The sequence below is a fragment of the Sarcophilus harrisii genome, chromosome 5 (genome assembly GCF_902635505.1).
Source record: "Sarcophilus harrisii chromosome 5, mSarHar1.11, whole genome shotgun sequence".
NCBI classification, from domain to species: domain Eukaryota; kingdom Metazoa; phylum Chordata; class Mammalia; order Dasyuromorphia; family Dasyuridae; genus Sarcophilus; species Sarcophilus harrisii.
Window position 1 is genome coordinate 110090913 of NC_045430.1, and position 25991 is coordinate 110116903.

At 43.0% G+C, this 25991-nt stretch overlaps 1 protein-coding gene across 1 annotated transcript; it reads left to right on the forward strand.

Annotated features, from left to right (window-relative positions):
* On the forward strand, positions 1-25991 carry FOXJ2 (forkhead box J2). The gene is made up of 11 exons (XM_031938329.1): positions 1-391; positions 8363-8709; positions 13975-14049; positions 15392-15460; positions 15611-15751; positions 16294-16495; positions 20060-20416; positions 20538-20639; positions 22320-22529; positions 23859-23957; positions 24847-25991. Exons 2-11 carry the CDS (start codon positions 8377-8379, stop codon positions 24933-24935), a joined length of 1677 nt encoding a protein of 558 aa, XP_031794189.1. The 5' UTR covers positions 1-391; positions 8363-8376; the 3' UTR covers positions 24936-25991.

The window sequence follows — 25991 nt, forward strand, 5'->3', positions numbered from 1 at the left end:
GTGGAACAGGGCAGCGCCTCTCCGTTTGATTCTCCAGCCCACGGAAGAAGTCCCTCACCCCTGAAGGAGCCCGTTTTGAGGGGAGGGGGACTCTCCCAAAGGGGAGGAGACAACCCCAGATTGGGCGAGGCTCCTCCCCTTCTCCCCAGGACCTCTGCCAAGGCGTGGGGGATCTGCCATCTCCCGCAGGTGGGACCTCCTTCTCCTCCTCCTGCCGCTCCTCCTTCTCGGGGCACTCGCCTCCCCGCCCCAGCTTGGGGAAGTCGGCAAAGCCCACGAAGAACTGCTGAGGATGGGGCCCCTGGCCTGCCCGTAAAGAGCGATCCCCCTTCCGCCCCGGGCTCCAGCGCCAGGTGGTTCCCATCCTTCGCCTGGAGAACCTCTGAGACAGGTGAGAAATATTTGTCCGCGGTCACCATCTCCCGGCCCCTTCTGTGTGCTAAGTGCGTCGGGAGGGGAGGTCTGGGATTTGGTTTTGACATCCAGGAAGCAGATCTTTCTGGGCCTGGGAGTTGCAGAGAAATGAGTGCTCGGAGACACTGGAGATGACAAATGGATCCTGGGGGGTGGAGCTTCAGAAGCCTATGGAGTACGGATCCCAGTGCCGAGGCTCGGGGAAATGGGGTCCTTAGTTCGGGGAGAGGCGGCGTTCCCTCCTCATCCCCAAGCAGATCTCACCGACATTCTGACAAGTGAGGCGGTGGGGGGCACGAGGTCTGAACTTTGTACAGACAGGGGTATGTATCACCCTTAACCCACCTCGCTGCCGTGTCATTCTCCAAGCACTTCTTAAGTGCCTTCCAAGGGCTGGGCTCTGTGCTAGGCCTGGCAGGCCCAGGGCTGGCCCCTTGGATAGATCCTACAACGCTGTGACTGCTTCCTGTTGTCTAGATCCTAGACCTGAAGAGTAGCTTGGAAGGCTCCTAACTTTCCCCGCAGTCTCCTGTGTTTTTGGAGATTTTGTTTTGTGTAATAGAATCATGGGATGTGGGGGTAGAACTAACAGAGAGACCCTCAGATCATGTTACTCAACCCCTTCATTTTACAAAGGAGGAAACAGAAGTCCAGTGAGTGAAGGGTTTGCTAGGGATCTCACAGGTGTTAAATAGTAGAGTTGGGATTTTAACCCAGATCTTCCGACTTCAAATCCAGTCATTTTTGCACCATCCTGCGCTGCCCAATTGCTTTAGTATTTGACATTGTGCAGGAGGACCATCTCTGTGGCTGTGAGAGTAGAGGCAGTGTCATGGGGAACCTTCCTCCTCTGCATCTCTGTCACTAAATGGGGCATTTTCCTCTCAGAAACTATTGGAGTTGTGATATTAGAGATCATCTAGTCCAATCCCCTGATTTTGCAGATGAGGAATCAGGACAGGACAGATTATGTGAGTTGTTCAAAAACACAAAGCTGGGGAGCTCTCCATATATCAAAAGGAGTATGGGAGAACTGCTAGGAGTTCAGAAGAGCCAAAGCTCCTCTGCTGAAATCCCTCCCTAAAAAAAGGACCTACACTACTGTGCCTCCGGGCTTCAGTTTCAGTATGACTGTACTTCAGGTGAGAGCAAGTATGATTTAACCAGAAAGGGATATGTATAGTCAGCACTAAGTCCCCTCAAAAGAATCTTTCCATCAAGGTGATCGTGACCTCTGAGAAATATCTTAGATTAAGGTTCACTTTCAGAAAAGCCTCAAATAGTTTCTCTCTGGTTCCTGGCCCAGGATGATTGTTTACTATCTGGTATACAGGTCCTTAGAACGTTCAGAAGAGTCAGTAGAAAAGACATTGCTTCAAAATTGCAGGAAGTTGGGGATCCTCTTCTGTTGACCCTTATACTGTCTCCAGCAAAACTGCCCCTTCAGAAGATATTATTTTCTCTCCTTTTTAATTTTATTTAATTTTTAAATTTTGTCCTCGGCGTCACTGAATTAGGGATAACTTCAGGCCTGTCTGGCACCTTATTTTTTTCTCAAGGATTCTAGCCTTTGCCCTCTAGTTTATCCATTCCTACCCATTCTGCAGCATAGCTGGGTGTGGAAATTTAACTATGATTTAGTTTTTACTTTTTGCTTCTGCTTTTCTATCTCTAGTCTAACCTCAAGGTGGGCTCCCTAAACACTTGAAATTGTTTCTTTAATCTGAAGTAGCATTCTATATAGCACATACGTGGAGGGAGAGACAGGGTCAGGTGTGATGGCTTAGAACCTCATAAGCCAAGGGTCAGGATCTTCCCCAGAGGGGAATGGGATAATGTGGAATAGTCCTGAGGAAGCTTCCATAGCATGTATATGTACATTATATGACTGAATGTTTGTATCTATGTTTGGAGTTTATCTGTCTGGGTGTATTGAACATAGAACTGCAAATACCAGGTTACCTCGAATCCTGTTTCTAGTGGGATTTGTATATGGGGTGGACCCTTATGAATCCCGCTGAGATACAGACAGATGCAGAGAGTAAGGTGGGGATGGGGAATGCTTTTTGCAGCCTGACATCCTTGAACAGTTGTCAAGCAATAATAAAATATCAGAGTAGCCCAGGTTGGATTCAATACCTCTGGAACTTGAGGAGTGACAGGAGAAAGGACTCTGAGTTTAGAGGTCACACAGAGATATTTGAGCCCTCACCCCAAGAACGTTTCATTCTGGCAAGATCCAGCTTTGCTCTGACAGCTTCTCTCTTCTCCCAAAGTGCCTGACCATCTGGTCAGGAATACAAATTATTCCAGCGCCCCATGGGGCTGTGTTGTGTCATAGTCAGACTTAAAATGCTGCCTTTCTATCTGACCCCTAAGTGGCGTTGGGTGGAATGATGAGTTTGGTAAAGGACTATAGATGTCAAAATTATTGATCTAATGCAACCCCCTCATTTTACAGATGAGAAAACTGACTAGCAGTAATAAATGGAAATTCTGAGATTTGCTCAAGTTCATGAGTTCCTACACTTCTAAACATCTGGACAGTCAAGAGAATGCTTATCCTTAGATAAGCTCCTACACCTGTCAGAGTTAGAGTGATTCTATTGCTGAAAGAAAACTAGCATGAATCCTCATGGCTTGACAACCAAGCTGACTCCAACAAGTTTTAGGTTTTATTCTGTCCCTATTTTCTCCCTCCCTCCCTTCCTTCCTTCTTCCTTCTTCCCTTCCTCCCTTTCTACTTCCCTCTCTTCTTCCTTCCTTCCCCTTCCTTCCCTCCCTCATTCCTTCCATTCTTCCTTTCCAAATTGGTACTTTCAATAGGTTCGCCCCATGATCTGATCGAAAATATTCCTGGTCTCCCAAAGAAGTTATCCCAGATTGAGTGGAAGAGAGTACTGTCCTCTGGGAGCTTATATGACACATCTGTCTTGGTACAGTGGAAAGGTTTTGTAACTCTGGAGTTAGAGGAGCTGGTTAAAATTATGCACCTTGTGGTCACTGCCTGTGAAACCTCAAGCTAATCACTTCACCTGTCTAGGTCTCAGTCTCTCATCTGTAAAATAAGGAAGGGGGGGGGAGGTTAGTTTAGTTCGTCTTCCAACTCCTTGTCTATGATCTTATAACAAGGGAGAGGAAAAAAGGAAGGTCATAAGCATTTATCTAGTATCTATTGTCTGTCAGGCCCTCTGCTACAAGTATACCATTTGATCCTCACAACCCTGGGAGGTAGGAACTGTTATTATTTCCATTTTACAGTTGAGGAAACTGAGGCAAAGAGAGCATGGGGTCACACAGCTAGTAAGTGTCTGAGGCCAGATTTAAACCCAGGACTTCCAGATTCTAGCCACATTGCTCTATGTAGTGCCCTACCAGTTACCTCTGACAACATCTACCTATCTAAGTGTGTGTATGAGAGGCAGCCCAGGTGTAGTGTGAAGAACATTTGGTGTTGAGGCCAGAGTCTGAATCCCAGCTTTGATACTTAAAAAGCTGAGCAAGTTCCTGCCTGAGTCTCTATTTTTCAGAATAATAAACTCGCAGAGTACAAGTAGGAACAACTTAGAAACCTTAAAGGTATAGAAATGTGAGTGATTAGGAATGGTCATTTTATTAGGGAGGTGGTGTTGGGGCTGATTATGATTCTGGAAGGGCCTCCTGTGACAGAGGGTCATCCCTGAGCAAGTCACTTAATCTAAGAATGTCTTTGGTAAGAAGGGGCTGATCTGTATGGGTGGGTGGGAGAAATTCCTCTCTGGGAGCTCATTCCCTACACTGGTGAAATCAGAGGCCTGAGGAGAATAGAGTTATAAGGCAGCCCAAAGTGGTGGAAGGGGGCAGAGGAGCAGGGAACAAGCATTTATTAAGCACTTATTACATGCTAAGTGCTTTACAAATGAGAGAAAATTGGCCTTAGAGACTGGAAGGCCTCTGCTATGTTCTGGCTGAATAATTGCCACAGATCGCTTTACCTGTCAATATCTCAGGCAATAAAAAGACTGCAATTGGTCACTTTATCCGCATTGGATTTTTATACTTGGAACTTCCTACATGTTGAAGTTATAGGTCCAGGCAGCAAAACCTTCATAGTAATTATAAGTCAATATGATGGGCTAAGTTTTGTCTATTTAGCAATCTATCTAGTATTTATGAAAGAGGAAAATCATTTCCCTACCATCCCCTACTGAACACTCTCAGAAAGCATATAAATATAGAGAAACCTGTCCCTTTAAAAAATTAATTTAAAAAAATATGTTTTTCTTTGTACTTTCTCCATATTGAGAAAAAAGGAAAATAAAAAACCCATGTAACAAATAGATGCCTCTTCCTCTAATGGCCATGTTCCACAAATGTCTATCTCATTTTGCATCTTGCGGCCATCACTTCTCTACAGAGGTAGGTAGAGGGGTGGTCCCTTTTCCCAGGTCTTGATAAGTAATACTTCTTATATGTCTTCTTATTTTCTTCTTGGTCTTGCAGCCCAAAGAGTATAGGATGTGACTTTGCTTATGTACTGCTGCAACATAATAGCCCCCCTCCCCTCTCCCCAGAAATATCTGGATTAATAGTAGTGTCGGGAGAGAGTGATGAAATGGAAGTATCTTGTATTTTTTCATTCTAGTAGTTACCTGATGATTAGCTTCATGCCATTATTTTGGGGAGCATGAAGCAAATGCTAGATGTGAGCACAATAAGACTTAATTCTTATTTCATTGAGAGAGGACTGAATTGTTTTCAGCTATTATATTGCCGGCCTCTTTTTAGTGAAGAGGTCGTCGATGCTTTGGATCAGAAGGGTTGCTTAGGTGTATTTAGGGAGTTGGGAATAGAACTGAGGGGGTATATTTGGGAGTCGGTTTTTTTTTTGGAAAACTGAGTTTATTAGGAAGATAGAAAACAAAGGGCTACAGGACATTCTGTTGATTAATTAATATTACAGCACCAGAAATTGTATTTTGAATTAGAAATTTCGTTTGAGGAGCATTTTAGTCTAAATGTTATCATTCCTTGATGCTGGTATTATTAAATTGGTCATCTGGGCGTCACTTTTATGCGAAGTATGAGAGGAAGGAAATTATGATGAATTAAAGGAGAATGGGGATAGAGGGTCTCAGAGCTGTAGCTCCAGGAGTCATTTCTCTGAGGACAGGCCCGATCCATCCCGCAGCAGGAGAACCTCTTCTTCCAGGGGACCTCGGGGATCTCCACATCCCTGATCTGGCATCTCCTGCATCGCTGAAGAACTTCCGCTATACTCTGCATTCACCCTCATGCTTTTGCTCGAGCACAGGACAGGCTTTTAGTGTAATTCCCCAGGGCTTTCCGCCTGCTATTTCCTTGAGCTCCTCCACAGAGATCAGGAATACATTCTGGTGGCAAACGCGCAGCTCTGTGGCTCTCGGTCAGACGAAGCTGGGAGGCCGGCCCTCCTTAGAATGGAGTTAGTTCTCCATCCTCCTTCCCCTGCACCCCTCCGAGCCTGGCGTTTTGCTTTGCTGGCCAGAGAGGCCTCGCTTTGGCTCAGCCTGTGACGGCTCCCTCCTAGACGTGGCAGCTTTCTTATTCGGCTTGGTTTGGTGAGGCGCTGGAAGACCTGGGGAGCCTGAGAAGTCCTGGGGACGCCGCTGTGCCCCGCTGTGGGGCAGGTTCGGCCCGGGGACCGGGGCACAGAGAGAAATCTCTTCCTGGTACTATTTATAAACGCGGCATGTTTTTCCCGTCAGTGCGCTCTTGGGCTGCAGTCGCGTCCCGGCTGCTCAGCCCCCCGAGGCATTAAGGTGTTTCCTTCAGCTCTGGGAGCCGGGCTTTCACTTTGCGCTGCAGCGTGGGTGTGTTTCTTCGTGTGGATGGCAGGACGGTGCATGTGTGCACTTGCACATAGCTCCGGTGGGATACACCCTTAGTGGAAAGGGCAAGACGTTACGGGGATTCCTGAGCCCGCAGGAAAACGGGGGCATCGGTCAGAGATGGAGAATTGGCGTTTAGTGGGCAGCTTCGCTTCAGAGGCAGCTGGGCACCGAAACGGCGGAGTCTGCGGGGGAATATGTGTATCTGGACCTTCCTGAACGTGGCTCCTTCCGGGCCAGGTCCTTCCCGAAGAGTGCCAGGCAGGGCTCCCAGCGGCGCGCCCCAGGGAAGAGGTGGTGCCGGGCACGACTGACGTGAGCAGGCACAGACCTGTCAGGTGGCAAGTCTCGAGGGGGACGGAGGCCCTCCTCACCCCGGCGGGAGCGCCACGGGGGGGCGGGGTGGGGGGGTCTGTCCGCCCCGGCCAGACCCCGCTCCACAGGTGCCGCCCGGCTCCCCTCCCTCCCTGCCCGGGGAGCGCCGGGCCGAGGGGGCGGCGGGAGGGCTGCAAACCCGGCGCGGGCGGCCTGGCAGCGACAGGCGCGCGCATGGGGGGCAGGCAGGGTGCGTGCCTGGCTGGGAGGGAGGGAGGGAGGAGTTGGGCTCCGCCGCCGCGGCTATTTTTAGCCGCCCGCCCGTCTGATTGTTACCGGCGCACTCGCAGCTGGGTGTCTCCCTGGCTCGGAGGAGCCTTCGCGCCGGGCGGTGGGAGGCGCCTCCCCGCCTCCTGCCTCGGGCGTGCGCATGTGTGGGCGGGTGTTCGGGGGAAGCTGCCGGAGGTGTGCGGGGCGCGGGCTACCTCCGGGTTGTCCCTGGTGCTCTCACAGCTGTGCTGCGGGCGCGGCCGGCCCGCGGGGATCTCTGTGCGGGTGCTCCGGAGCTCGGGCGGAGCTGGCGGTCCTGGTCCCACCTCTCAGCCGTGCCGGGGCACTGGAACCCGACCCAGGCTCCCGGGCGGGCCTTTTTGTGTGTCCCCGGGCGGATGCTCACGTAATTAATTAACACCAAGCGCTAGCTCTGTAACTCAGTCCCACCTCTGCAGTTTTCCCTATCGGCAAGTCATTTATCCTTCCCAGGCCTCCGTTTCCTCATTTGTAAACCAGGGCTTTTTATTTTAACCTTCCTTTTGGGTCTAAACCAAATGATTCTGGGGGCCCAATTAGCTTTCCCTCACTGCCGGCTTTCTATATACAGGTTTATCTTGCTACGTTATAGAGCCCCACTTCTAAAAGCATGGTCTCTCCGACTCCGAAGTTCCCCAAAACTCTTACGGGGGATTTGCCAGATTAAAGCTATTTTTATATAAACAAGACATTATTTGCATTCTAAAATATTCCCTCCTTCCAAGAGTTTCTTGGTATATTTCAACCAAAAACAGGCTGAGACCGAAAGATAGGAGAACTCACCTTGCCTTCTTTTAAGTTAAAAATTAAAGAGATTGGTCAGAATATGGAAAGCAATTTCACTTTTTTCACAGATTTTTTTTTTATTTTGGAAAATGTTATATGTATCTTTTTTACATTAAATGTTACATTGTTTTGGATGAATTAATATATAAACATTTAAAAAATTCATCAGTTTTAGTTTCCAACACAGTACATATCAATAGATAGAACCCACATTAAAACTTTTTGGGATCATCAGTAATTTTTAAGAGTGGAAAGGGATTCCTTAGACCCAAAAGTTTAAAAATCAGTGATGTGGAACCATAAATGGAGAAAATTGAGGGACTGGGTAGTTGTGATTTTTGGCTATTTGCATATCTCTTCTCAGTTTGGAGAAGAATTTAGATTCTTGTTTAGCTTCTACCTAAGGGAAGAATTCCTTTTACCTTGTTTCAGGATAGGAGAAAGTAGATTATTGGAAATGAGATGAGAGGATTAGGAGTTGTCCACAGAGAAGTATAGTTTAAAGAAACACCCAGCAGAATGAAAATCCTTTTAAGAGACTGGGATTAGAACGTACAACTCAGTTATAGTTATTTCAGTTAATCAATGTAATGAATATTTGAGCACCTGGGACGTACCAGATACAACATAGGTCGTGCTGTAGGCATTGTACTCATTTATCCCATTTGTTCTTCCTCCGTCCTCTGCAGAGCGGGGCAGCGCCATGGCTTCTGACCTGGAGAGCAGCCTCACCTCCATAGACTGGCTTCCCCAGCTGACCCTTCGGGCTACCATTGAGAAGCTGGGGGGAGCCTCACAAGCGGGGCCCCCTGGAGGGAGCCGCAAATGCCCACCTGGTTCACCCACGGATCCCAACGCCACCTTGAGCAAGGATGAAGCAGCCGTCCACCAGGATGGCAAGCCTCGATACAGCTACGCCACACTTATTACCTATGCCATCAACTCCTCCCCGGACAAGAAGATGACCCTCAGTGAGATTTACCGCTGGATCTGTGATAACTTCCCTTACTACAAGAACGCTGGCATTGGCTGGAAGGTAGGACTACCCCATCGCTGGCCATGCTTTTCTTCTCAACAGCCGTGACTTCCCCCCCATCTCCTTCTCTGATTCATCCCATTCTAGCACGGGGAGGTAAAGGGGCTTTTAAAAAGTATCTTTGGTTCATCTCTCTTAACTTTCAGGTAACTTGATCATGGTATGCCCCACAAATTCCTCCAATTAGAATTCTATACATAGTCTCCACACTATTACTACTTTCCCAACTATCTCAATTTCCTCTCCCCAAATAGTCCAGTTTTTCATCTTTTCTTGCTTCAGGATGGGTTACCATCAAATTTCTGTGTTTGTGTTTCACATGGCCAGCCTGTCTTTTATAAAATACATTTTTACTGATATCTTCTATTGTGATGTCACATGTATTTCCCATTATATCCCTCTTGAACCCTCCCTTATAATAAAACATAACAAAGACGAGGAAAGAAAAGTTCAGCAAAACTAAACGATATGTAAAGTTTGACATTCTTTACAGTGTTCTCTGCTTTGCAATTCCTCGCTTCTGTGAAGAAGCAGGGAAGTACCTTTTCATATTTGTTTATTGGGGCTAAGCTTATAATTTCACAAGATTAAATTTTGATTATTCTATTGTTATTGTTATTTCCACTTACATCATTGTAGTTGTTGTGTATCTTGTTTTATGGTTCCTGGTTATGTTACTTCCTATTAGTTCATATGACTTACTTTGCTCCACTCTTTTTGTAATATTGATTATTTCTTACAATACATAATATTCCATTATTTTTGTGAGCCATAGCTTTTTTTTTCTCCTTTCTCAAGTTTATTTCAAAACATCTAGTTGGTTTCCTGTTTTTTTGCTGCTATTAAAAAATCCCTATAAATATTTTGGAGTATAAGGTCTATTTATTTTTTAATCATTGATTACCTTGGGATCTCTGGGTCAGAAGTTATGGATATTTTAATCAAAATTTTACCAAATTCCAAATTGCTTTCCAGAATGGTTGGATCAATTAATAGCTCTGTCAATAGTGCATCAGTGTGCCTATCTTTATATAGTCCCTTCAATATTGACTATTGCTAGTCATATTATATTTGCCAATTGATAAGCATATCTTGAGAAATGTGTTAATCAAAGAAAACTGACAGAAACTACCCCCAATTGTAGCAGATTATTTTTCAAGCAGGTTAAAAGTGGATAAGTTGTTTAGTTAGAAGTGAGAAAGCACGGCCTACCTCTTTTGGCAAGGAGAAAATCCTGTTAAGACTAGTCTTTTGAAAAAATAACCAATTTGTGAGTTGTTGAATGGGAATTGAAAAAATGTATACAGTTCCTTTACTTTTTACTTTCAAAAGATTTTTATTAAGCAACTACTCAGTATAAAACACAGGAGATAGAAAGAAAAAATGAAACTCAGTCTCTGCCCTGAAGAAGCTTAGATTTTTAATGAAAGGATAGAGTATTTATTTGTTTTGAACTTCGACACCAAAAAAGAGCATTTTCATACACCCAACAGAACACACAAAGGATTCTCTGTGAAACTATTGATTTCCATTTCATGGTTCTTGTTTTTAAAAAAGTAAATAATAATTCTATATATATATATTTTTAAAACTAGATTCTCTATGCTTCCTTTTTGGATTTTCTTCTGTGCATTTAAAAATTTGTTTCAGTGATCCAAGAGAAGGATATGAGGCAAGAAAAAAAATCTTGTAACAAATAAGAAAATTAAGCAAACCAAATCCACATGGTGTTCATGTACAAAAATGTCTATTTCTACATCTTCATTTCTCTGGAAGTGAATAACATCATTCCTCTAGAGATATGGTTAGTCATCACAGTGATCATAGTTTTTAGGTTTTTCAATTTTTTTTTTCTTTATAATGTTGTGGTTCTTAAATAAATTGCCCTTATAGTTTTACTCAATTCACTCAGGGCATCAGTTCATACTTTTTAATGTACTCTGAAATTTGCTCTAATATTTTTTATTGGTTGATAATACCCCCTTATGTTCATATATCATGATTTATTCATCTATTATCCTGTTATTTAACATGTAATAATATATTTTTATTTTTTTCCTCCTTTTACGCTCCACTTCAGAATCAGGGAATTTGTTTTGCTTATTACTATTAAATCCTTGATATTATCTTTCTTCTTAAGATTCTTCCACCCCCTGACACACACAGATCCTCAATTTTTTCCTTACTGAATTTGATATACTTGTGTGTGTTCAACGCTTTTTTGTTTCTTTTATATAAACGTGAGGGCCAGCTTATGTCTAGTCTCCCCTGCCCCCTCCTTTATATTTCTATACTCTTCTTTTCAATTATGAGAAATAGTAAATTTCACTCTATTCTTCCTCCTTTCTACATTATGTTATTCCTTTTATCCTAACTTATCTTTCCCTATTTTACACATTCAGATCAGATTCAATTCACTTTTGTGATTTTTAAAAATTTAACTTTTCATCATACCTTTGAAGACACCAAAATTATGAAGGAATACATTTTTGCACCTTCTTATTAATGTCAGCACTATTATATCATATAGCTCCTTATAATTATGCTAATAAATTTGCTTTTTGCTCTGGACTTTCAACTATTTTACAATTCCTATTCAACTCTGCTCATTTTTCATCAGGAATGCTTAAAAATCCTCCATTCCATTAAAGATCCAATTTTTTTTTTTAACCCTATAGGATTATTCTCAGCTTTTTAGGGTAAGTTATTCTTGGTTGTAAGCCTATCTCTTTTGCCTTTTATAATATCATATTCCAGTATCTCCTGATGTTTATAGTAGAAGCTGCTAGTTCTTATGTGATCCTTACTCTGGTTCCTTATATTGTACTATTTCTGGGTATTTGCCATATTTATTCTTTAGCTTGGGGAGCTCTGGAATCAGGCCATGACATTCCTGGGACTTGTTTGTAGATTCATTCTATCTTTACTTTGCCTTTGGATTGTATTAGATCTGGGCAATTTTTACTTAGCATTTTCTGAACTATAGTGTCCAACCTTTTTTTAAAGTCATGTTTTTCAGAGAATATAAATCTTTTCTTGACCTATTATCGATGTCCTTTTTTTGGGATTTTTCTTTTTTCCCAATTTTTTGATTATATTTGATTATTTTTTGCTATCTCATGGACTTATTGATTTCTTTTTTTAATTAAATTTTTTTTCATTTAACATTTATTTTTTTCTTCCTCTCATTTCCTTCCTTTCCACTAGTACTAGAAAAAGAAATTCCTACACTGGTCATGTCCAAATAAGTGTCTATTTAGCATATATAATCCATCAGTTCTTTTTCAAGAAATGGGCAGCATTCTTCAAACTATTCATTTCTGGTTTTTGTTTTTTGTTTTTTGTTTTTTTTAGTTTTCAGGGAGTTCATTACTTGGTTTATTAGGTTTACTACTTTCCTTTCTAAACTATTTTCCAATGTTTTCTACAAGAGTTTTTATTTCATTAAAAAAATATTCTTACTTAATTTTCTTCTAAGTATTCATGTAAAAAAATCCATTTTTTCCTCTCAGAATTACTGATTGCAATTGTTGCAGTCACTTGTTAATTCTTTTAGGGAATCTCTAGATATCCAATACTTTTTAATGTTGGTTAATATTTTCTCTGATTTATTTCTTTCCAGCTTTAGTTCATGGTTTGGAGCTTGATGCTGTAGCTTTTCTTCCCTCCCCCTTTGCTTTTTTCGGATAGGCGTGGTGGACCCTGCTTGGTCTTGCCTCCTGGTTTAGGTTCCCCTGGATCTTTGAGGTTCACATCTGCAGGGCTTTTTGCTTCGCAGGATACGGTCTTAGGGTGTCTTCCATTGAGTACTGCTGCCACTCTGATACTTTTCCAAAGTTCCAGCTTCCAGTGTTCCCTATGGAGGGACTTTCTTAGGAGAGCTCTCCATTCCGAACTTTGGTCCTGAGCCTATTTCTGATCATACAGAATAGCTCTTGAAACTGGCTTTATTGGTGGCCTTGTCTCCTATTGAGTATCAGCTTCTATTTGATCTCTTATGCAGTCCTAGGGTAGAAGAATTCACTTATTGCAGTTTCTCTTTAGATTTCTTGAATGTTCTTCAGCCTGGTGTAAATGTAAGGGTTTTTCTGGATAGTATATATAAGAGTGTGTGTTAGAGCCAATTTTTGTTAACATTTTGATGTGAGCATTTATAACTTGGAAATTTGAAAATACTATGGATCAGGGTTTGACTTATTGGTTTGTTGAGACTTAGGCAAATGATGAAAGAAATTTTAATAATGCATTTTCAAAAAGCTGATTTTAAACATTTAACAGTAAATACATGGAAGCTGGTGGGCTTTAGCGCTGGGTAGGGCAGCCACCTTGTCTAGGTGGCTTGTTTCTTTATTGTATAGTTAGCAGTTGTATCCTGAAATAAAAGACAAAAATGGACCTTTCTTTTTCTTTGGATAAACTCGAGAGGCCAGTTTTTGAATTCATTATCTAAGCATCCTTTCAATTGTGCTGCTCATTTTTGAGAGGACAAAGTGGGTAGGTTCTTATTTCCCCTCTTAATTCTTTATTGCTGAAACACTTTTCAAAAGTATTTGGCCATATTTCCTAAAGAAGCCCTTCTTGTCATAAATTTATCTCTAGTAGGAGTTGTCCCAGTCCAGTTGCTGTTGCCATCTGGCAGGTAACTTTTAATAACATAAGTAAAAATCGTATTTAATCTCTTGACTTCTGTCTTTGTTTGTTTTAAAGTCTTCATTGATTCTTTATAAACATAGCTATTCATTTCCCAGTACTTCATCTCATGGAATAATCTCTTATTACAAATTAGAACTGTTAACCAAACCAAACCAACACGGTGATCATCTGTGACAGTATCTCCCTTCTTCTGAAGATGCAATCCATCTCTTCTCTACAGAGACCAAGAGGGTCTTTCTCCTCATCAAAAGTCTGGAGACAAGATGACTTGGTGTATTTGTTAATTTAAGTTCTGCTGTCATGCATTCATTTATCCATGTAGTTTTATTGATCTCTCTCTCTCTCTCTCTCTCTTTCTCTTTTAAACATCTGTCACTTTGCTTTGACTTTCCCATCTTTCCAGTGGAGCCTTTCTTTGTAAAAAAAATAAGGACAGTTAAGCAAAATAAAATTGTTACTTTTCAGGATTATTATTCTTAATGCTTTTAAAAACTTTTGACTTTATGCTGCTCTATTTTATGCTTGGGCCCCTTAGCTCATCCCCTGTGTCTTAAGAAACAGTCTCCTGCCTCATGCAACCTCTGAATCCCGATTTTTCTCTCTCTGTCCTAGAACTCAATTCGTCACAATCTTTCTCTCAATAAATGTTTCCGAAAGGTGCCAAGACCGCGGGATGACCCTGGGAAGGTGAGTTGTTACTAACTACCTAGTAGCAAGAACTAGATGGTTGCTAACCAGTTTATTTTAATGCCTTATAAAAGGAAATAATATAAATCAGACTAGCACCTTTATTTTTCTCAATATGGGAATGGTTGAACTTAAGAAGTACCTCTAGAATTGGTGATTAAGGAGGGAGGCTGAGGAATCATTTCTAGAGCTCTTTAAGAACCATGTCATATATTGGATTACTTGCCACCTAGGAGAATGGGTGAGGAGAAGGGGGGGAATTTGGAGTACAAAGTTTTGCAAGGGTCAATGTTGAAAAATTATCCATGCATATGTTTTTTTTTTTTTTTTTTAAATTTAATAGCCTTTTATTTACAGGATATATGCATGGGTAACTTTACAGCATTAACAATTGCCAAACCTCTTGTTCCAATTTTTCACCTCTTACCCCCCCACCCCCTCCCCTAGATGGCAGAATGACCAGTAGATGTTAAATATATTAAAATATAAATTAGATACACAATAAGTATACATGACCAAAACGTTATTTTGCTGTACAAAAAAGAATCAGACTCTGAAATATTGTACAAGTAGCTTGTGAAGGAAATCAAAAATGCAGGTGTCATGCATATGTTTTGAAAAAGCTTTAATAAAAAAGAATTCATGGGTAATTTTTCAACATTGACCCTTGTAAAACCTTATGTTTCAGTTTTCCTCCCTTTCCCCCTATCCTCTCCCCTAGATGGGAAATAATCCAATAGATGTTAAACATGGTAAAAATAAATGTTAAATCCAATATCATGCATATGTTTTGAAAAGAAAAAGCTTTAATTAAAAAAAAGAACTATGATTTCTGTTTTTCCTGTAGTCTTGACATTTAGAGCCTTTTAAGGTCAATAATTCTGTGATTCAATTGTGAAAACTATCTGAATTGATAACTTAGTTTTAATAGAAGGAAGAGTACCTTATTTTGCTCATTTTATAAATAGGAATTCTTGAGGCCTCCAGAAAGGTAGGAATTTTCCTGAGATCACACAGGGAGAAGAATTAGATAAAAGCGTTTGAACCTTTTGTACCATTTCCAACTTATTCTATCCCTAGTACTTTCCCTAGCCACAATGAGTTTATAAAATGGACCCCTGGAGTATGGCATCCTGCGTATTCGACATGCTTAATATTCTTTGTTCAAGTTCTTCTCCTTAACATTGAACATACCCTGGAGAGATGACTTGAACCTTTTTTTGGCTCCTTGCCTCGTCATTGGTAACACACATTGGAAACCTGTCCCTTCCCTCCTCCTTCAAACAAATCTGCCAGCCCAGGCTAATAATTCTTTCATCTTTTGTATGGAATATGCTTTCAGGGCTCTTATTGGACAATTGACACCTGTCCTGACATTTCCCGTAAGAGGCGTCACCCTCCAGATGATGAGGTAAGTTCCAACCCAGTTGTCTTTTCAACCATTTCTCATTTTTTTTAACCTAAGTTGGACAGAGACAGTGAAACCAGGGGGACTGGGGACACATTTTTTCTGCCCTTTTCGGAGAATTTTCCAGCTTCTTATTCATTTCTACCAACACAGCTGTCCCAGGACTCCCCAGAACAGGAAGCAAGTAAGAGTCCCCGAGGAGGTGTCCCAGGGAGTGGAGAAGCGGCCTTGTCTCCTGAAGGAAGTACTCAGATGTCGATGCCTAGCACCACCCCTATTACAAGCTTCAATCAGGTGGGTGGGGGAGGTGGCAGGAAGGAGATTGGAGGGGGGGGCAGGAAGTAGGACAGGGGTCCTCAAACTTTTTAAATAGGGGGCCAGTTCACTGCCCCTCAGACTGTTGGAGGGCCAGACTATAGTAAAAACAAAAATTTTGATTTGTGGGCCTTTAAATAAAGAAACTTCAAAACCTTGGGTGAGGGGGATAAACGTCCTCAGCTGCTGCATCTGGGTCGTGGGCCGTAGGGACCCCTGAAGTAGGCAGAGCGATTCAGAAATAAAGAAAAAGGAGACCTTAGGAGAAAAGGAAATGTGGTAGCTGCTGAACAGAGAGGAATTCAGAAAAGTCTGTGAGGAGGAAAGAGAAGGGGCTTGGGGGTGTGATAGAGAGTGTGAGAGTGAGGAAGGGGAGAAGATAGGAGAAAGGACCAAGAAGGAGGAAAAATGAGAGGAGTACCTGAGGAGAGAAAGTATAGAGAGCACAGGTAGGTGCTCCTCAGGTAACTGACTGAGAAAGACTACAAGAGTTTTTCAGCTAGAGTTCTCTTTGGTTGCAGGGTTCGGGCCCCGTGGATGGTACAGGAGTTGCAGCTGGTGGTCCAGGAAGAGATGGGGCTGATGGGCCACCTCCCTTGTATAATACCAGCCATGACTTCAAATTTTCCTACTCGGAGATAAACTTTCAAGATCTGAGCTGGTCCTTTCGAAACCTCTACAAGTCCATGCTAGAGAAATCGTCCTCTTCCTCTTCCCCACATGGTAAGTCATTGGTTTGGAACGAGGGTTGTGGGTTCTATTCTCTTTTTGGGATGAGAGGATGTCTTTTCTCTTTTTCCTTGCTTCTGGTAGAACAAGGTTTTAGCTTAGTTCGGATGAATAACTCTTTATTGGTGACTTTTAAAAAACACTACAATCTTAAAGCTAGTTGTATAGTGGATAGAGCACTGGTCCAGTTGTCAGGAGGACTGCCTCAGGCACCTAACACTTCCTAGCTGTGTGACTCTGGGGAATTCATTTAACCCCATTACCTAGCCCCTCTCCCCAGTGTAATGGGGAAATGCTAAACAAAATAAATATACATTAAAACAATGCACAATTATTCTTCTTTTCTTCACTATCTCTTGTAAACAAAACAAAATCCAAATATTTAAGCAAAGCCCAACAGCTGCCAAGCCTGGAAATGTATACAGCATTCCACATCTGTAGTCTACCTCTACTAATTTGACAGTGTCGTTGTTAGTGTTTAAATTGTTTTTCCTTATGCTGCTCACTTCACTCTGCATCAGTCCAGTCTTTACATATTTCTTTTTTTTTTTTTTAACTGTATTTTAAATACGCATTTTTTAATGAATCATCTTGGGAGAGAAAAATCAGAACAAAAGAGAAAAACCATGGGAGAGGAAAAAAAAAACTCAACAAAAAAAGTGAACATAACATATGTTGATTTATATTCAATCTCCATAGTTCTTTTTCTGGATGCAGATGGCATTTTCTATTCAAAGTATTAGAGTTGCCTTGGAAGGTTTTTCCATATTTCTCTGAAACCATTCTTTTCATCATTTCTTATGGCACTATATTATTTCATTACATTTACTTTCCATAATTTGTTCAGTCATCCTCTAATCTATCCCCTTAATTTCTGGATTTTAAAAAAATCACTATTAAAAAAAGTGGCTATAAATATTTGGATCTTGGAAGGTTTTTTTCCTTTTTCTTTGATCTTGATATCACTGGGTTCAAGAGGACATTTTTTAGTTTTATAACTTTTTGGGCAGAGTTCCAGATTGCTTTCCAGAGTAGCTAGACCGATTCGCAGTAAACCCACTCTACAGAGACTTCCTTTTCAGTTTTCCAGGACTGAGATTATTCAGTACATGAATACTGACTACTATCAGGATATTGTGCTCGAACATTGAGATGGAGGTGAACATAATCTGGTCAGTCACAGGATGCCTCCTGCCAGTCATTTAGGAGACGGCCACTAGAGGACAGTGTTGTCACTGGTATAGTACAGCACCATCCCCCCCCCTCCCAAACTCTTGATTTCTTCTGATAATGATTTAACTTTGAATAAAGGGGCTTTGAGGCGTCTTTGGATTCAGCTGTACTTCTCTGTATATTTCCTTTTTGTAGGAGGGACTTGGAGGTGAAATTAAGTCACCCAGTTAATAAAATTTAATAAGCATGCATTTTACATATATAATAATATAACACATAATAATATAAAAATATCAGGCACTATGCTAAGTCTTGGGGATACAATGAAAGGCAATATATCCCTAGTCCCTAGCTCCCAATCTTATGGATGAGAGAACGTGCAAATAATTATGTACAAACCAACTATATCCAATATAAATCAGGAGTAAATCAACAGAAGGAAGTCACTAAGATTAAGAAGAATAGTGAAAGTCTTCCTGTAGAAGGCAAGATTTAAGCTGGTACTTGGAGCTAATCAGGGAAGGAAAGAGGCAGAGATGAAGACAGATCCCATTGCAGGAGTACAGGACTGCTGGAGACAGTGCCTGGAGCTGGAAAGATGGAATGGTATGTTTGAGAAGCAGTGAGGAGGTCATTGTGACTGCATTGTAGAGTACAGGTTTGGTGTAAAGTGGCTAAGTCCTAAAGAGCTCTGAACACCAGACAGAGAATTATTTATTTGAGCCCACAAGTGAGAGCCACTGTATTTATTGAGTAGGGATGGGGAGACTTGACCAGACTGGTGCTATAGGATAATTATTTTGGTGGTGGAATGGAGAGATTCATAGCAGGTAGATACATCACCTGGTGATTGCCATGAGGTGAAGTGGGCCTGCCCCAGGTGATGACAGCGTTTCAAGAGAGAAGGGGATATATACCTGAGATGTTGCAAAAGTGAAATTGGAAAGCCTTGGATATGGGGAATGGCGGATGAGAGGCAGAGAGAAGTGAGTCTGGGGGATTGGGAAGATGGTAGTATTCTGAATAGGAATGGGGTGATGGGAAGAAGGTATGGTTTAGGAGCAAAGATAATAATGAGTTCAGTTTTGAGAATGTTGAGTTTTAGATGTCTAAAAGACATCCGATTCTAGATGTTTTGCTAGACAGTTGGAGACATTAGGGCAGAGAGCTTAGGATTGGATAAATAAATTTGAGAGTCATCAGCTTAACGACAATTGAATCAGTAGGAGCTGAAGTGAAATTGTATAGGGCGAAAAGAGAAAGGCCCCAGAACAAAGTCCTGTGGGACACTGTTGATAAGTCGGAGTACCCCAGATGAAAATCCAGCAGGTGAGATTCATGTGGGCAGTCAGGTAGGAAGAGAACTAGGAGAGAGAAGTACCACAAAAATCTAGGGAGAAGAGTGTATCCACTAGAATGGCAGAAGATTCAGAAAGGTCAAGGATGAGGCTTGAGGGAGGGCATTGGTCCAGCAATTAAGAGACCATTGGTAACTTTGGAGAGGGCAGTTTTAGCTGAATAATGATATCAGGAAGCTGATGGTATAGAGTTGAGAGGAAATGGGGGTGTCTCTTATAGACAGCCTTCTTAAGGATCAAAGAGTTTTCATGGCTGTGGGTATGACAGCATCTGCTTGAGAACTTTTAATTTCTCTCTATATATAGAGCGATGAGCTGAGCAATACACAGAGACATAGAACAGCCATGTGTGGGATCAGATAGACCAGGAGGCCCATTGAATGATCTTGTAGGATTTTGATTCTGATTTACTTTCTATCAGAATGCCACAAATAATTCCCAGTTCCCCTTCTCTACCTGTCATCTCCCTATTCGCGGTACTGCTCCCATGACAGTTACCAGAGATACAAGGGTGGAAGGGACATAGATACAAGGGTGGAAGGGACATAGTGATGAAGAGAGAGGGGGGCCAAGCATGGGATAGAAAAACTTAGTGCTGATTTTTATTCATTTATCTCCAGACTGATTCCTTTTGGGCTGTCGAGCCCAAGCTAATGTGTGACTCTAGGTTGATGTCCTCCAAAGACACTGTGATGTGGTTTGGTCCTACAGGGCACTTGCCACTGCCTCTGGTCATGATGCTCGCTCTTTTTTGAGACAGGAAGCTTCTCACCTAACAGGGGACTGTTTTGTTTTGGGCTCTGCAGTACAAGCACCTAGCACAGTGCCTAGCACACGGTGGATACTTTGCTTGTAGAACTGAACTGGCCTTTGTTGGGAAACTAACTGGCCCCTCTCGCCCCGCCCCTCGGTCCGGCTCTTGAGCCCGGGAGACGATGAGCCGTTTCCCTCCTGCCTTTGGGGCGTCTGTGGGGTCTCCTGTCCACACCCAGGTGGCCCGAGCCACTCGCTCCCTCCTCCTCTGCAGGTTTCTCCACTCTCCTGGGTGACATGCAGCCTTCCAACCACAACTACTACATGTACCAGCAGCCGCCCCCGCAGCAGCAGCAGGCGCCGCCCCCGCAGCCACCGGCACAAGGCCCTTCCTCCGTGGGGGGCACCCCTTCGCTGCACACCCCCAGCCCGGAGGGCTGCCCCCCGCCCGGAGGGAAGCAGCCCGGGGCTGACGGCTACGGGACCCCCTCGGTGATGGCCATGCACCCGCCCCCGCTGCAGCACGTCGGCTACCACCCCCATCAGCACCACCCGCCCCCGCCCCAGCAGCCCCCGCCGCCGCCCCAGCAGCAGGCCCAGTCCCAAGCTTCTATCAACAGTGCCGCCTTTGGTGAGTAAGCCCAGGGGCAGAATGACCCGCACTGTAGTAACCGCGAGCAGGGCGGTAGGGAGTTGGGCGCTGCCCCAGGCCCGACCTCGCCTAATTTTGCCCGTTGTTCCTTCTGCCCCAGCGTTTCCCCCTGACTGGTGCTCCAACATTGACTCCCTGAAGGAAAGCTTCAAGATGGTTAATCGGCTTAACTGGTCCAGCATTGAGCAGTCCCATTTTTCAGGTTAGTGGCCCAGGAGGAGAGAAGACACCGTCATCCTTCTGGTCCTCCCGGTCTGAAACCACAGGGTCGCTACCACTGATCCCGAATGTCTCGTCATTTCTGCTCCCACCACATCTCGTGTACTCATTTCCTTATCTTTCTCATCAGACACCACTCCAGGCAAGCCCTCATTAACTCGGTCCTGGACTGTTGCGCTCTTAGAATCGGTGTAGCCTCCTCCAGGATGTAGGACCCGCTTTCTACATGAGACCTTTCCTCTGATTCCTAGTCCCGCCCCCACCTCCTCCCACACCCCCAACTAAACACAAGCCTTGTATCTTTTTGCCTGTGTTTTTGTACATGTGCACGTGCACACACACACACACACACTCACATTCTCTCTCTCTCTCTCCCTCCCTCCCTCCCTTTCTCCTTTTCTTTCTCTCTCCCTCTTCCCTAATAGAATTTAAGATCCTTCAAGTTAGATAATGTTTCATTTTTTTCTTTGTAATCTTAGCATCAAGTACAGTGACTGGCACACAGTAGACTTTTTTTTTTTTTGAAAGTGTATTTATTTTTAATATACATTGTTTTATGAATCATGTTGGGAGAGAAAAATCAGAGCAAAAAACATGGGAGAGATAAAAAAACAGGAAAAAGAAATGCATAGCGCATGTGTTGATATACATTCAGTCTCCTTAGATTTTTTTTTCTGGATGCAGAGGGCATTTTCTGTCCAAAGTCTATTTGGATTGCTTTAAATCACTGAATCACTGAGAGGAACCAAGCCTTTCATAGTTGATCGTTGCGCATTATTGCTATTATTGTGTGCAATGTATTCCTTGTTCTGCTTGTTTCGCTCAGCATCAGTTCATGTAAATCTTTCCAAGTCATTCTATAACCAGCTTGTTCATTATTTTTTATAGAACAGTAATATTACATTACCTTCATGTGCTCCAGCTTGTTTAGCCAATTGATGGCATGCACTCCCTTTCCAATTTTTTTGCTACCACAAAATGAGCTGCTACAAACATTTTTGCACATGTGGGCCCTTTTCCCTCTATGATTTCTTTAGGATACAGATCCAGTAATGACACACATAGTAAACTCTTAATAAATATGTGCAGAGTGATAGTAGTTAATTATGACATTAAAGCAATTTATCATCACCCCTGGGATTTGATATAGTAGAAATGGACAGACTCTTCCTGAGCAGTAGTCTGAGGGTCTGGGTCCAGGTCTTGGATTCATCTCTGACTGTCTGGAGGTGTGACCATGGACAAGACTCTTAAAGTCCTCAGGCTTCTGTTTTCTGATCTGTAAAAGGTGGGGGGGGGGGGGGGGGGTTTGGACCAAGTAGCCTCCAAGATCTCTTCCAGTCCCAGAGCTATGAGCCTATGATTGGGCTCATATCTCATAGATATGATTAAAATAATTGTGGGTATCTTGTATCACCTCGCAAGGATTGAGAGAGTTCATGCTTTTAACTCATTTTTTCATAATAGTGATAGTTGATATTGTACATGCATTTAGTATTTTTACCTGTGGTGTAAAGAGGAAAAATCAATGAGAGATATTGATTAGGGAAGTTGTACCTGAGAATGAGGAGAGCCTAGGACAGGTACCGAGTCCTAGGACAGAGAGCTTGCAGGTCAGGCAGGGGGTTATCCTTGAAGATCCTATACCTTCCTTGTTTTGCAGAACTAATGGAGAGCCTCCGGCAGGCAGAAAGAAAAAACTGGAGCCTGGACCAGCATCACATTGCCAATCTCTGTGACTCCCTCAATCAGTTCCTTACCCAGACTGGTCAGCTGCCCCATCCAGGGGGTCCCCACCAGCCACCACCCCCCACTAGAATTGCTGACACCTGTGCCCTGACCAGCGGTAAGCAGGAGTCCACGATAAACCAAGGTAAGAGGCAAGGGCTGGCAGAGGTGGGGGACCAGAGAGGGAATGGGGACGTGGATGGATGGGCAGGAGAGTGAAAGGAGGGAGAAGGTACCTTGAAGTCCTAGTGTCCCTGGAGATGTGGTAGAGACACGTTAGGAGAGAATTTCTGCTTGTCTGGTGGGAAAAAACCTGGCCCTGTGGCTGACTACTTGTATGATCTTGGGAATCACTTCATCTCCCGGTTTCACTTGTAAATTCATGACTCTGAGATCCCTTCCGTCTGTAAACCCGCAAGCTTTGCTCTCAGAGGCCTCAGCCTGGTTTGGAGAAGACAAGTATTTGGGGCAGAAGAGGAGGTGACTGAGGGCACATCCCCATTTTTCCACTTTATAGTCTTCCCAACCTATTTACTATTCTCTTTTCCCAAAAGGGTTTAAGTGGCTCAACTGTCTGGAGGAATTCATACCTCCTAAATGAAGGAAACAAGGAGATGGGTTCTTAATATGATACCTGTGTGTACCTTCCTCCTAATGTTTTCAATACTCCGTAATCCTAGAATTTAGGTCCCTTTTTTACTCTTCTCTCATAAGTGAGCTTTAATGGCTTCTGGAGAAGCTGCTCAGGACAGTCTCTGCAGAGGCTTTCTGCCATCCTGAAGGCCTCACCCCCACACTGATTCACCCACAGTCTTTGCCTGCCTTGCCACTGGGTTCCCATGTCCCACCCCACTCCTCCTGCTTTCCAGCCCTGCCATTGCTTCTGGAAAGAGTTTGTCATTTGGCACTTTTAGAGCTCTGTTGTTCACCATCCCTGTGATTCCTTGGATCAAAACACCCTTTCCCTGGTCCTAATTTCCTATAGAATTCTTGGACTGGCTGGAGCATCCCACATTTCTGTTTTTAGGCTAAATGGTACCCAAGCCTGCCAGGTGGCTCTCCTGTTCTTAAAGGTTTCCAGGGAGGGGAATTCCATCATTTCATTTTTGATATCTGGAAGTGACTCTGAAATTTTGGCCGTAGTAAATTAGTCCTTTAGAGATTATGTGCTCTCCTGTATCTTTCAATCTAGTTTTGCTCATTGTTCCTTTTATCCCTAGCTTTTCCCCGTGACTGGTGTTCTAATATTGACTCCCTGAAAGCAACCTGCCCTCCTCTTTCCCCCTAGAATGTAAACTCCTTTAGGGCAGGGAGTGATTTCTTTTTTATATTTGTATCCACTGTGCAGCAAGTGTTTGACAAGTGATTTTTCATTCAGGAAAAGGAGACATTTGGAGTTATTATGGCAGCATTAGTACAGTGAGGTCAGTATCTCTGCCCAAAGTCTCAATATGACCTTATTTTTCTCTTTCAGTGAACTCTTATGGACACCCACAAGCACCTCACCTCTACTCTGGCCCGTCACCCATGTACCCAATCCCTACCCAGGACTCTCCAGGATATAACCGTCCAGGTGAGTTATTGTTGGCTCCCTTGGTCACCAGGTCTAAGTGGAAATCTCATTTTTGGTTGGGGTCTTCCTTTTATTCTCTACTTTTTTCTAATAATCTTCAGAGAACCTGTCAGCACTCCACATCTATGGGGCAAGAGAGGTTTGTAATATGCTTGTACAAAACTGAGAATCCCAGCCAGGTGTTTTTAGGAGATGTCATTTACCTACAAAAGAGAATTGTATGCTGGGAATGGTTTTAAAAAATTTATTTAGAGTTCTTTTTTTAACAAACAAAAAAGGAACAAAGAATGGATAATATGAAAGTAACAGATAATTACTTTTTAAAATTTATTTATTTTTATTTTATTTTATTAAAAAAAATTTATTACAGCTTTTTATTTACAAGATAGATGTAATTTTACACCATTGACAATTGCCAGACCTTTTGTTTCAATTTTTCCTCTCCTTCCCCCCCATCATCCCCTCCCCTGATGGCAGGTTGACCAATACATGTTAAGTATAGTAACAGCTAGTTTAAAACAATTTATGTTAGGCTTTAGCTTATGTTCAGAGAATAGACAGAAACAAATGCTGGTATCTATTGATAGTGCTTTTATGCTAAGGTCTGATCTTTCCTCCTGTCTTCCTTCCCTCCTAGTCAGCTCAGCACTGCTTTCAGCAACTTCAAAACCGATTGGTTAATAGGGAAGAGAAAGCGCTATATTGCCCTGATTAATATACATAGTGTTTAATTTACATGTGGATAATTGAGTTGTCTGAATTTTGCCACCAGACAATTCCCCAAAATAATAAATAGACTGGGACTAGTTACAAAGCCTTTTATTTGGTGGTGTTAGAGGGAAGCAACGACTTCCCAATCCCTTTAATCTCTTCCTTTCCTTTCTGACAGCACATCATCTGGTTCCCCGGCCACCCGTCCCGCCTCCTGGTTCCAGCGAGGAGATTCCTGATGATTTCGACTGGGACTTGATCACTTAGTGTATCACAGACTGAAGAACCCAGGGCCAGTGGTGGTGAATCCTGGGAAAGGAGCTAGAGATAACCCCAGTCCCGTTCCCCTTCCCCCAGCCTGTACATAGATATATAGAGATATATATATCTATTTCCTCTTTTTCTTTTTTTTTTCTCTTTGCCAGAGAAGCCACTGCAAGATGCTGCCGAAGATAACCCTGCCTTCCCTGTCTTTCTCCCCCTTCTTTTATTATTATTGTTATTATTATATTATTGTTATTACTACTAATATTATTGATTGCTGACCCCAGCCTCTGGCCCTGGTGCCATGGACCATTACCATCCCCAGGTTGGGCAGTGAGACTCTAATAACCAGGGACTCTGGTCTCCAGATCTTGGAGAGGCAGTGCTGATTCCATCTGTTAGCCCTGGATCTGTTACTGCCCCCATCTAACTGCAGTCCAGGGCCAGAGAGAGTAAGTGGAGGCAGGTCAGAGGGGCTCTGCCGGCATCATTGATCCCAAAGGAGTCTCCAAGGTGGTGCTATTTCCTCCCCCATCCTGAAATCCTTCTCATCCCCCATTGATGCTTACTAAGTCCAGGGCTTAAAAACCCCGGGGAATAAAAAGCAGGGCAAGAAAAGGGCAGGTAGGGGATGATTGCTGACTGCAGTCAGGAAGGAGGGATCTCAGGAGATAAATGGGGTTTGGTTAGATAAGCAAAATCCATAGTGTTGTGATTGTGGAGAGGTGGTGATCAATAAGTATGTGTGGAATTGCATTGCACTGCCATGGAAATCAACCACTATTCATGGCCCCCCGCCCATGACTCTCAGAATTGGGATCGATCTCAACTAAGGAGCTCAGCCCCTGCTCTTGTGGGGAGGGAATATCATCAACCCTAACTCAGTTTTTAGGAGAGTTCCTATTTATCTTTTTTTCTATAACACTTTAAATCCACATCTCATTTATACATGCAAATTGCCATCTTTATACATCTTTTCCCACCCAACAAACTGAATATTTTTGTCCAGTTTTTCATACTGATCTTCCCTTTTGTCCACTTATCCCTTTGACCTCAGAA

Bases quoted from the DNA above. Each gene is read 5' to 3' on its own strand.
- FOXJ2 (XM_031938329.1), top strand. From the start codon at position 8,377: ATGGCTTCTGACCTGGAGAGCAGCCTCACCTCCATAGACTGGCTTCCC. The intron at 14,050-15,391 runs GTGAGTTGTTAC...ATATGCTTTCAG, and splicing joins CGCGGGATGACCCTGGGAAG to GGCTCTTATTGGACAATTGA. The intron at 23,958-24,846 runs GTGAGTTATTGT...CCTTTCTGACAG, and splicing joins TCCAGGATATAACCGTCCAG to CACATCATCTGGTTCCCCGG.